Source organism: Schistocerca gregaria, chromosome 1, assembly GCF_023897955.1.
Source record: "Schistocerca gregaria isolate iqSchGreg1 chromosome 1, iqSchGreg1.2, whole genome shotgun sequence".
NCBI lineage: Eukaryota > Metazoa > Arthropoda > Insecta > Orthoptera > Acrididae > Schistocerca > Schistocerca gregaria.
In genome coordinates this window covers 1,174,983,006-1,174,996,725 of record NC_064920.1, presented here as the reverse complement: position 1 = coordinate 1,174,996,725, position 13,720 = coordinate 1,174,983,006, and the positions used below count along the sequence as shown (strand labels likewise).

General features: G+C 41.6%; 1 protein-coding gene across 1 annotated transcript in view; it reads right to left on the bottom strand.

Annotated features, from left to right (window-relative positions):
* LOC126284419 (serine/threonine-protein phosphatase 6 regulatory ankyrin repeat subunit C-like) overlaps positions 1-13,720 on the bottom strand; it is a 591,030-nt gene that overhangs the window by 173,354 nt on the left and 403,956 nt on the right. The window contains exon 6 of the mRNA XM_049983337.1: positions 2,234-2,542. Within this exon, the coding sequence (XP_049839294.1) occupies positions 2,234-2,542 (309 nt within the window). The remainder of the gene's footprint in view (positions 1-2,233; positions 2,543-13,720) is intronic.

Genomic DNA, 13,720 nt, shown 5'->3' with positions numbered 1-13,720 from the left:
GATGTTAAATAGACTAAGTGTTGACTTTAAAGAACTGCCTGTAAATATTTTGAAAGCTAAATTATACAAGCTACTAGTAAACAATCCATTTTATACCGCTGATGAATTTTTTGAAGATGAAAATACTGGGTTCGAACTTGTACCTACTTTATGTAAACCAATTTACATCGATATAGTAGTTAATGTAGAAATATATGCTCTTGACTTTGTCTATTGCTGTAATCACCCAAATGACAATAAAATTATTATTATTATTATTATTATTATTATTATTATAACCCTTTTACAAGATGGATGGATACAAAATAACCTTTCACAGACTGTCTATCTCATTTGCTGTTACTGAAGAATCCATTTTATTCCAAAACAGTTTGATAATTCCACACTTTACAATATAATGGTATATTTAGCTGCTAAGTGATTCAGTGACCTCCCATATCTGACAGTCATTTTTTTCACTTTATTGTTTCCAGCCCTCTATTATTTTTACATACTGACACAATTACCTTGTTCAGTATCAAATATAAAGCACTTAGTTATGTGTAGTGCACTACTGGCCATTAAAATTGCTACACCACAAAGATGACGTGCTACAGGCACGAAATTTAACTGACAGGAAGAAGATGCTGTGATATGCAAATGATTAGCTTTTCAGAGCATTCACACAAGGTTGGCGCCGGTGGCAACACCTACAACGTGCTGACATGAAGAAAGTTTCCAACTGATTTCTCATACATAAACAGCAGTGACTGGTGATGCCTTGTGTAAGGAGGAGAAATGCGTACCATCACATTTTCCGACTTTGATAAAGGTCGGATTGTAGCCTATCACGATTGTGGCTTATCGTATCACGACGTTGCTGCTCATGTTGGTCGAGATCCAATGACTGTTAGCAGAACATGGAATCAGTGGGTTCAGGAGGGTAATACGGAACACTGTGCTGGATCCCAACGGCCTCTTATCACTAGCAGTCGAGAGGATAGGCATCTTATCTGCATGGCTGTAATGGATCGTGGATCCACGTCTCAATCCCTGAGTCAACAGATGGTGATGTTTGGAAGACAGCAACCATCTGCAGGAACAGTTTGATGACGTTCACAGCTCGGAAACGATGGTTGCGGTTACCCTTGATGCTGCATCACAGACAGGAACACCTGCGATGGTGTACTCAACAACGAACCTGGATGCACGAATGGCAAAACGTAATTTTTTCAGATGAATCCAGGTTCTGTTTACAGCTTCATGATGGTCGCATCCATGTTTGGCGACATTGCGGTGAACGCACATTGGAAGCGTGTATTCGTCATTGCTATACTGGCGCATCACCTGGCGTGATGGTATGGGGTGGCATTGTTTACACATCTCGGTCACCTCTTGTTGTCACTTTAAACAGTGGATGTTACATTTCAGATGTGTTGCGAGCTGTGGCTCTACCCTTCATTCGATCCCTGTGAAACCCTACATTTCAGGAGGATAAAGCACGACCGCATGTTGCAGGTCCTGCACGGGCCTTTCTGGATACAGAAAATGTTCAACTGCTGCCCTGGTCAGCACATTCTCCAGATCTCTCACCAATTGAACACATCTGGTCAATGGTGGTCAAGCAATGGGCTCCTCACAATATGCCAGTCACTACTCTTGATAAACTGTGGTATTGTGTTGAAGCTGCAAGGGCAGCTGTACCTGTACACGCCATACAAGCTCTGTTTGACTCAATGCCCAGGAGTATCGAGGCTGTTATTACAGCCAGAGGTGGTTGATCTGGCTACTGATTTCTCAGGATCTATGCACACCCAAATTGCGGGAAAATGTAATCACATGTCATTTCTAGTATAATATATTTGTCCAATGAATACCCATTTATCATCTGCATTTCTTCTTGTACCGAGCAAGGTGGCGCAGTGGTTAGACACTGGACTCACGTTCGGAAGGACGACGGTTCAATCCCGCGTCTTGCCACCCTGATTTAGGTTTTCCGTGATTTCCCTAAATCACTCTAGGCAAATGCCGGGATGGTTCCCCTGAAAGGGCACGGCCGACTTCCTTCCCCATCCTTCCCTAATCCCATGAGACCGATGACCACGCTGTCTGGTCTCCTTCCCCAAACCAACCAACCATCTTCTTGGTGTAGCAATTTTAATGGCCAGGAGTGTATTTGCAAACACTTTCAGCATACAGGTATTTAAAAAATGTACATGGGTATTGATGAATCTGGCAGAAAACAAATGCTTACATAATAACAGTGTTGCTCTGCTGCCAAACTCAAGGCTGTCTTCCCATCTTCATCAGGTGATTTGTAATCTGCACCTGCTGCCAGCAACTCCTGTATCACATACCTCATGTCATAATGATAGCGAAAGGTTAAGAGTCCTCTGTGTACTGGTGTCTGTCCCTTCTTATCAACTGAGTGTGTGAATTCTGGACATTTGTCCCACAAGAATCTAAAATTGTCCATATTTGCCAGTGTTCTGTGAAGTGCAGTCCTTCCAAGCACATCCTTTATTGAAAGATCAGCACCAGCATCAACAAGAAGACTTATAACCTGCAAAAGGCAGAAAGACCATTTAAATATCTTGTGGAAGTAAATATAGTAAATGAACACTTCACTAACATTATTTTTAAGTGTATTGTCATCCAAATACATACGACATATTGATGCATAAGACATATTGAAACACATCAGGTTAGTAGCCATCAGCTTGACCATCATAGTATGTTTTACTGCTTGCCACAACCCTTCAGATGGCACTGTGATTCAGCCGAATCACCACTGATAACTCATGACAGTAGTTGAAAGTTCACTCAGAACATTTTTTAACTCTGTTTTGTTTGGTGCTAAAAGAATGTTACATCATCATTAGGAAGTGCTTTTCCAATGTATGTACAGTGGGTTTCATTTGAAAATACATCAGCATAATCAAATAAACAAAATTGGCTTATTTTTGTGTGCCAAATGGACATGTTTCAAGTGGTGCATCAGGCTGGGAATTCATCTGATATGAACAAGAACCTAAGCACCTTTGTGTGTGTGAACAGTGCACATTAACTGAAAAACATTACAGTTAATATCAGTACTAAAGTTATAAAAGCAGAGCTGTAACAGAGCAGAGAAAATGGAAAATCTGAACTATGCTACAGGCAGTTCCAATGTGAGGGATGGCTGAGCATGGCACTGATCAGCAGATTTACAGTGTACTTGAGCAAAAGATGGCATTCCATACTCACCTCTGATTGCAACAGGATCTCTCAACTATCATATCACAGCTGTGACTTGCATGTGTGGGAGCATAAAAATTTCATAGGTTAGGAACAAACAGTGGGCTGTAACAGTAGTGGCTGTATTGAAAATGAGTACCAACATGGATGTAGGTATGGTAATGGAAAGTTCTGACAGAACATAAATAATTTAGGAATAAAAGTAACAACTCACCAAATAGTAAGTGCAATGATTCATCAACAGGCAATAAACAACACTAACAAACACACACACACACACACACACACACACACACACACACACACACACACACACACACACTCTGTGACGAAGCAAGGTGAGATATTTTTACTTCCCCTCTTGTTTTGTCATCTGCCTCCTTAAAATTATTTTTTTCATTTTTGAATTAATTACCATGAACATACCGGTAGATGAGTATAATCTGCATTTTCATAAAAGAGATAGGTTGGCCCTCAGTTTTAAAGAATATAACAACAGATATCATTTTGTGCTTAGTTTTAAGTATGTAATTTATTTTATAATTTATTTTGACTACTCCTACTCAATACTTCCATTATAGGGTGAAATCAGTAACTGTTTCGTAATTTAAATTCTATCATTGACTTATAAACAAATATAAACTCTGTACTAATTATAAACATTTGGATGAACAACTAGTAGTACTCTTAAAGGATCTATTTGGCTCTACTCAAAAACATGTTAGCAAAGCTGGTTCTTAATTAATTTCAAAGTAATTAACAGTTTTGTCAAAAGTATTGTTTGCATACTTATATTTGCTGATTCCATGATTAAACAAATAATTTGGCCTAAACCTTGTAGTAGAAGAAACTGTTAAAAAGAACCAATTTTTTGATATAGTCAGTTAATTCAATGAGTTAAGTTTTAATTGTAATTTCTGTAAATTTAACTTCAAACAATGTGTAGTTTCAGTACCTATAATTGTGAAGATATATAAGAGCCAGATTTTTGGTCCCAAGACAGTCAGTCCATGGATGAGTTTCAGACGAGAAACCTGTGTTGGTTAGAACAATAACAATGCTTCAACTTAACAGTGAAATAAGTGTTACACAATTAGGCCATGTGTTAAAACAATGACAGTGTCTGCTCTGCACATACCTGATTATTCTGAAGGAACTATGAATTTTGTGGTTAGGTTTTTACTGCTCTTAGATGTTCAATTGTAAACTATTGTAGCAGTGTGTGGAGATTCGCCTGTAATGAGGCTTATCGAAAGTTAAACAATAGTACACTGGCCATATAACTGTGTATTATTAGAGGGTTGTGAACAGTGAAGGTAAAGTACTGTGGAACGCAAATGTACGCCTGTCAGCTACATCATTTAAAGTAGTCAGTGTTGTACTTCCACACACCATCTTTCAGCCAATGTAGCAATGCAGTAAGTCGACACCAAGGACAATCAGCTAAGAACTAAAGTAGGCAAACATCACAACACCTACGATCCAGCTGCCATCCAACAGTGGTGAACCGCAGGCTGCTGCCCTTCCAAAGTGCCTGCAATTTAACTACAGCACATCAAGCCTGCAGCAGCCGCTTTGTACATGGTGGGTGCTCCACTGGAGGTCACTCAACTACTCTCCAGTGAGTCAACAATGGGTGTCCACAGTTACGGCTCCCTGGGGCTACAACAGTTGGAGCCTACAATCTTGCATTGTGTCCAAACCACTGAGTCATCATGAGTTCATCAACATGGGCTTTGCCTACATCAGTGATATCCTATTAGGACAGACAGTGTACTTAATTTAATGATTACATTAGCATAACAGGGCAAACATGGGCTTTGCCTACATCAGTGATATCCTATTAGGTCAGATAGCGTACTTAATTTAATGATTACATTAGCATAACAGGGCAGCTCATCCATTCAAGTAATTGTCATTGTGTTTGGTGTCAACCTCATATCAGATGAGGGTAATTTTTTAGTTATATGAATTCTGAACTTGCTTTCTGTTGAACTAGCTTAAAGGTACTACATACATAAAATACCACTGTCCTTTGGCTACCTGGGCATATCTAGTCATTAATAGTGTTTATCACCCACAATAGTGACATAAAGGAACAATGAGAGTAAACTTCGGTTCCAGGACTTCATTCCCAGTGTTTTTGTGCTCAACTGGGTAGCCTTCCTCTCAGCGTTCATGTGCGCTCCACACAGTACTTTTCATGGTACTGCCCTACATTCAAACATAGACCAAATGTTGTTGCTCTTCACTTTGGCTTACCTGACATTTGTGAGTACCTTCCTTACATTCTGGGTCACGTTGGTAAATTGGTCTCCTAAATGGTATTTCTGAGTGGCCAGTGGTCATTGCACATCTCATGTCTTCACGTTCTTTGTTCATGCATTTTTCTGTCAGAGACAGTGCTTTGTGTGAATTGTATACTACACTCCTGGAAATTGAAATAAGAACACAGTGAATTCATTGTCCCAGGAAGGGGAAACTTTATTGACACATTCCTGGGGTCAGATACATCACATGATCACACTGACAGAACCACAGGCACATAGACACAGGCAACAGAGCATGCACAATGTCGGCACTAGTACAGTGTATATCCACCTTTCGCAGCAATGCAGGCTGCTATTCTCCCATGGAGACGATCGTACAGATGCTGGATGTTGTCCTGTGGAACGGCTTGCCATGCCAATTCCATCTGGCGCCTCAGTTGGACCAGCGTTCGTGCTGGAAGTGCAGACCGTATGAGACGATGCTTCATCCAGTCCCAAACATGCTGAATGGGGGACAGACCCGGAGATCTTGCTGGCCAGGGTAGTTGACTTACACCTTCTAGACCACGTTGGGTGGCACGGGATACATGCGGACGTGCATTGTCCTGTTGGAACACCAAGTTCCGATGCCGGTCTAGGAATGGTAGAATGATGGGTTCGATGACGGTTTGGATGTACCGTGCACTATTCAGTGTCCCCTCGACGATCACCAGAGGTGTACGGCCAGTGTAGGAGATCGCTCCCCACACCATGATGCCGGGTGTTGGCCCTGTGTGCCTCGGTCGTATGCAGTCCTGATTGTGGCGCTCACCTGCACGGCGCCAAACATTCATACGACCATCATTGGCACCAAGGCAGAAGCGACTCTCATCGCTGAAGACGACACGTCTCCATTCGTCCCTCCATTCACGCCTGTCGCGACACCACTGGAGGTGGGCTGCACGATGTTGGAGCGTGAGTGAGTGGAAGACGGCCTAACGGTGTGCGGGACCGTAGCCCAGCTTCATGGAGACGGTTGCGAATGGTCCTCGCCGATACCCCAGGAGCAACAGTGTCCCTAATTTGCTGGGAAGTGGCAGTGCGGTCCCCTACGGCACTGCGTAGGATCCTACGGTCTTGGTGTGCATCCGTGCGTCGCTGCGGTCCGGTCCCAGGTCGATGGGCACGAGCACCTTCCACCGACCACTGGCGACAACATCGATGTACTGTGGAGACCTCACGCCCCACGTGTTGAGCAATTCGGCGGTACGTCCACCTGGCCTCCCGCATGCCCACTATATGCCCTCGCTCCAAGTCCGTCAACTGCACATACGGTTCACGTCCACGCTGTCGCGGCATGCTACCAGTGTTAAAGACTGCGATGGAGCTCCGTATGCCATGGCAAACTGGCTGACACTGACGGCGGCGGTGCACAAATGCTGCGCAGCTAGCGCTATTCAACGGCCAACACCATGGTTCCTGGTGTGTCCGCTGTGCCGTGCGTGTGATCATTGCTTGTACAGCCCTCTCGCAGTGTCCGGAGCAAGTATGGTGGGTCTGACACACCGGTGTCAATGTGTTCTTTTTTCCATTTCCAGGAGTGTATGTACTGCTTGCTCTTCAGTTGATGAGCCAAACTTCTCCTTTTTGTGTGCACTATATTTGCTCTATCATGTTCAGTGATCACATGTTATATTATTTGCTTATTTTGCCTTGTTTCTGTCTAGTGATGGGGCAAGTTCTTTCATTTTGTTATCAATGTTTTGGGGCTTTGAACAGTTAGATGCTTGTACAGTTATTTGCGCCCATACCACTTCTTTTGCTTTTGAGAACAGTTCACGCCAATGCAGGTCTGACTAGATGTGTTCATGTGTTGCATTTTGTGGGCTGCATAGACAAAGCTCCACTTGTGTTTGGGTTAGCTATTCCTTCTGTGTTTTTCAAGATGCAAATGTCCATGTCAAACCAACATTCAAGTGAGAAATTTAGTCAGTGGTAGCAGCTGATAGTTCAGAATTAGTTGACATTGAGATTGTGCGTTTGTGAGGGCAAATACACTATGCATCGATTTTCAGTCAAGACATTAAAGATCTTTGATATTACTTGAAAATGACTCCTCCAACTGTGTCAGAAGCATCAGACATATGGCAGGAATAAAAGACAAAGGTTGATTGAAAGTGGTGATATTATATTCTTGTAAATCAAACAATGGAAAATAAAGGATGGAATGTAACAATATTATGAAAAGGATAGTTGCCACTCACCATATAGGGGAGATGCAGAGTCGTAGGTTGTCACAACAAAAAAGCTGTCATGAATTACACACAAACACAACTCATGCACACATTATTGCAGTCTCTGGCAGCTGAATCTACACTGTGAGCAGCAGCAGCAGTACCAGTGCATGATGGGAGAGGCAACTGGGTGGGGGTAAGGAGGAGGCTGGGGCGGAGGTGGGGGATGGTAAAGGACTGCTGAGGAGCATGCAGAGATGAGGTAGCAAGAGGGTAGGGTAGCTAGATGCAGTCGGGAGTTTAGATGGAGGCCATGGGAGAGGTGAGAGGGGTAATGGAGAAGGAGAGAAGTAAAAATACTGGGTGTGTTGGTGGAATATAGAGCTATGTAGTGCAGGAATGGGAGCAGGGAAGGGGCTGGATGGGTGAGGACGACGCCTAATGAAGGCTGATAGTGGTGTCTTTCTGTGCTGTAGGGAAAGTTCCCATCTGCACAGTTCAGAAAAGCTGGTGTTGGTACAAAGAATCCATATTGCACAGGCCATGAAGCAGTCATTGAAATGAAGAATGTAGTGTTGGGTGGTGTGCTCAGCAACAGGGTGGTCCAGTTGTTTCTTGGCCATAGTTTCTTCGGTGGCCATTCATGTGGACAGACAGTTTGTTGGTGGTCATGGCCACATTTCCTTGTAAAAGTTTTTGTAATTGAACTTTTGCACTTCATTTCATGAGACTGTGATGTGACTGCTGTCAGGGTCATTTGACTATTACTCACAAAAAGAAGTAGGTTACTGCTTAAATGACAAGGTAGTACTCATCTGATCTCACTGCAGACTTACAGGCTGGTGCATTTGTAGTGTGTCTAATTTTTTAGACTATTCCTGCTTTTGTATTCACACATGGAGTGTTGCAACTCACGAATAAGTTTCTGTACAAGACGAAACCCATCAGTCAATTTAATTGGTATTATTTGCTCATTTGCTTTAGCTGAACTGCCACTGACTAAGCATGTCAGTTATGGGTCCAGAATACACAACAGTTTCTCCACATTGTTACTCAGTTTTTTCAGTGGGTGGAAGCAGTTCCACTTCAACAGAAGGAATACAACCACAGTTTCTGCATCAGGTATAGCCATTACAGTGTATTCCTTCTTTTCCAGCAACTCACCCATCCCAACATTGCCACAGCCCAGGCATAGATGACACAGCCTGCCTCTGGCTCCTGCACAGTCTGATGACATCTTGGATTCATGGCCCACCTTCCTCACATAGCTGACACACTTCCTCCAGGCCTCTGAATTTATGGTCTATAATAGTTCTGTGACCAAGCAAAAAAAATTATAATTTTCGGGGACTTCATACAATACTTACATCTTCCTTCTCCAAGTTGCTCTCTTCAGCTGGAAAAGTTGTGATGTGAGCCCATAAAACTACTGTCAGTGGAAACATAGGAATGTTTGTTTATATCCAAATGGAATAACATTCTGTTTTCCTCAAATGATCCTTTCACCCTCTTAAAAGCTTTTTGACATTCATTTGTCCATTTGCATGAAATATTTTTCTTTAACAGTGCCTGCAGGTTTTGCTTACTTAACACTTGTTCAGGTTCAAATTTACTATAAAACTCACATAATCAAATGAATGATTCAGGTTTTTTATGGTTGTCTGGTTTTGGAAACTCGTAACTGCTCTTATTGTCACAGGATCACCTCAAATTGTAGCACCAGGCACTGTATGTTCTAGACATTTTTCTTGTTAAGTAATTCAGTGTTTGATAATTGCAAAGTCATTCCTCGTTTTATTAAGGCTTGAAACAGTTCACATTGAATATGACAATGTTCCTCCCAAGTCTTAGTGGTAATAACAGCTCATCCAAATAAGTAGCAATCTTTGCCTTAATTCCTTTTCCAGCACTCCTTCCACTGCCTTGATAAATACTGATACTGTTATATTTATCCAAATGGAACCATCTTGTATTGGTAACAATTTCTGTTGTATATAAATGATGTCTATTTCCTGCCTTCTTTTTCAAGGAAGCTTGCCAATATCCCCAAGTTAAGTCTGCAAAATCGTATGTCTGTTTTCAGGGTGATTAGCTTTCAGTTAAACAATCTGGTTAAGTCTCCTCTTGGTTCATCCCTATGAAATCCCCAAACCACCTCCCCTACCCTCTGGCTCCTACCCTTGCAACCGCCCCCGGTGTAAAACCTGTCCTATGCACCCTCCCACCACCACCTACTCCAGTCCTGTAACCCGGAAGGTGTACACAATCAAAGGGAGAGCCACATGTGAAAGCACCCACGTGATTTACCAACTGACCTGCCTGCACTGTGATGCTTTCTATGTGGGAATGACCAGCAACAAACTGTCCATTCGCATGAATGGACACAGGCAGACAGTGTTTGTTGGTAATGAGGATCACCCTGTGGCTAAACATGCCTTGATGCACGGCCAGCACATCTTGGCACAGTGTTACACCGTCCGAGTTATCTGGACACTTCCCACCAACACCAACCTATCCGAACTCCGGAGATGGGAACTCGCCCTTCAGTATATCCTCTCTTCTCGATATCCGCCAGGCCTCAACCTCCGCTAATTTCAAGTTGCCGCCGCTCATACCTCACCTGTCTTTCAACAACTTCTTTGCCTCTGTACTTCCGCCTCGACTGACATCTCTGCCCTTAACTCTTTGCCTTTAAATATGTCTGCTTGTGTCTGTGTATGTGCGGATGGATATGTGTGTGTGTGTGCGAGTGTACACCTGTCCTTTTTTTCCCCTAAGGGAAGTCTTTCCGCTCCCAGGATTGGAATGACTCCTTACCCTCTCCCTTAAAACCCACACCCTTTCATTTTTCCCTCTCCTTCCTTCCTTCCTTCCTGACGAAGCAACTGCCAGTTGCGAAAGCTCGTAATTCTGTGTGTGTGTTTGTGTGTTTTGTTCATGTGCCTGTCTGCCGGCGCTTTCCCGCTTGGTAAGTCTTGGAATCTTTATTTTTAATATATTTTTCCCATGTGGAAGTTTCTTTCTGTTTTATATATATATATATATATATATATATATATTAAAAACAAAGATTCCAAGACTTACCAAGCGGGAGAGCGCCGGCAGACAGGCACATGAACAAAACACACAAACACACACACAGAATTACGAGCTTTCGCAACTGGCAGTTGCTTCGTCAGGAAAGAGGGAAGGAGAGGGAAAAATGAAAGGATGTGGGTTTTAAGGGAGAGGGTAAGGAGTCATTCCAATCCCGGGAGCGGAAAGACTTCCCTTAGGGGAAAAAAAGGACAGGTGTACACTCGCACACACACACACACACATATCCATCCGCACATACACAGACACAAGCAGACATATATATATATAAGGAAGGTATTGTTAGTACTTTACACTTGTTGAATAAGGTTTTGCCTTGTGTCTGTGGATGACTGTGTGTTGTTATTCAGATAGCCCTCTTCTGTAACATAAAGATTTGTTTTAGATGGCAAGTCATGGAACCTCAAAATATTATTCCGTATGTTGCAAGAGACTGGAAATAGCCAAAATATGCCATCATGGTACCCTCTGCAATAAAAACATTTGCAATAATTCTAAGAACAAAACAAACTGAGTTAAGTTTCTGCACAAGTTTCATTACATGATCATTAAAATTCAGATTTTTATCTACATGAATCCCCAGCAATTTTGTTTATGCCACTCTGTCTATGGCCTTGTCACCCAACAACAGATCAAGATTTACATTTTGACATACTTTCCCAAATTACATATAATTTGTTTTATTTGAATTTAATGTCAACCAGTTTGCACTGAACCAAGTGTGAACATGCTTGATCACTTGATCAGTAGTTGGTTGCAGCATTTGCTTTGGTGCACCTATAATCACACTAATGTCATCTGCAAATAGTATGGCCTTTGCTGTTCTATCTGAGGTGTCTACATAAACGTGGATATTCTGGAAATCACATTCAAGTGGCTGGATGAGGGTTCATCGAATCACCTTCACAATTCTCTATTATTCCAATCACGTATAGCACATGGAAAGAATGAACATCTATATCTTTCTGTACGAGCTCTGATTTCCCTTATTATATAGAGGTGATCATTTCTCCCTATGTAGGTCGGTGTCAACCATATATTTTTGCATTTGGAGGAAAAGGTTGGTGATTGGAATTTTATGAGAAGATTCCATCACAACGAAAAACGCCTTTCTTTTAATGATTTCCAGCCCAAATCCTGTATCATTTCTGTGACACTCTCTCCCATATTTCGCAATAATACAAAATGTGTTGCCTTTTATTGAAGTTTTTTGATGTACTTTGTCAGTCCTATCTGATAATGATCCCACACCGCACAGCAGTATTCTAAAAGAGGACGGACAAGTGTAGTGTAGGCAGTCTCCTTAGTAGGTCTGTTACATTTTCTAAGTGTCCTGCCAATAATATGCAGTCTTTAGGTAGCCTTCCCCATACCATTTTCTATGTGTTCCTTCCAATTTAAGTTGTTTGAAATTGTAATACCTAGGTATTTAGTTGAATTTATGGCCTTTAGATTAGACTGATTTATTTAGCACTCATGTGGATGAGCTCATACTTATCATTATTTAGGGTCAATTGCCACTTTTTGCACTATTCAGATATCTTTTCTAAATCGTTTTGCAGTTAGTTTAGGTCTGCTGATGATTTTATCAGTCCATAAACAACAGCGTCATCTGCAAACAACCGAAGACGGCTGCTCAGATTGTCTCCAAAATCATTTATATAGATAAGGAACAGCAAAGGGCCTTTAACACGACCTTGGTGAATGCCAGGAATCACTTCTGTTTTACTCAATGACTTTCTGTGAATTACTATGACTTGTGTCCCCTCTAACAGGAAATCACAAATCTAGTCACATAATAGAGATGATATTACATAAGCACACAATTTCACTATGAGCCGCTTGTGTGGTACAGTGTCAAAAGCCTTCCGGAAATCCAGAAATACAGAATCAATCTGAAATCCCTTGTCAATAGTACTCAACACTTCATGTAAATAAAGAGCTAGTTGTGTTTCACAGGAACAATGCTTTCTAAATCCATGTTGACTGTGTGTCAATAGACTGTTTTCTTCACGGTAATTCATAATGTTTGAACACTATATATGTTCTAGAATCCTGTTGCATATCGATGTTAACGATATGGGCCTGTAATTTAGTGTATTACTCCTATTACCTTTCTTGAATATTGGAGTGACCTGTGCAACTTTCCAGTCTTTGAGTACAGATCATTCGTCGAGCAAACGGTTGTATATGATTATTAGGTATGGGGCTACTGCAGCAGCATACTCTGAAAGGAACATAATTGGTATACAGTCTGTACCAGAAAACTAGCTTTTATTAAGTGATTTAAGTTGCTTCACTATTCCAAGGATATTTACTTCTATGCTGCTCATGTTGGCAGCTGTTCTCGATTCGAGTTCTGGAATATTTACTTCGTCTTCTTTTGTGAATGCATTTCGAAAGGCTGTGTTTAGTAACTCTCCTTTGGCAGCACTGTCTTTGATAGTATCTACATTGCTATCATGCAGGGAAGGCATTGATTTTTCTTGCCACTAACATACATCATATATGACCAGAATCTCTTTGGATTTTCTGCCAGGTTTCGAGACAAAGTTTCGTTGTGGAAACTGTTATAGGCATCTTGGATTGAAGTTCGTGCTAAATTTTGAGCTTCTGTAAAAGCTTGTCAATCTTGGGAATTTTGCATCTGTTTAAATTTGGCATGTTTGTTTCATTATTTCTGCAACAGTGTTCTAACCTGTTTTGTGTATTAAGGAGGATCAGCTCCGTCGTTTGTTAATTTATTGCTGCTGATACTATTTCTCTGAATTTAAGCCATATCTGGTCTACACTTATATAATTAATTTGAAATGAGTGGAGATTGTGTCTTAAGAAGACTTCAAGCGAATTTTTATCTGCTTTTTAGGATTTGGGGATTGCAATGTTCAATATTGCTATGACAACTCTCTGTTCACTGATCCCTGA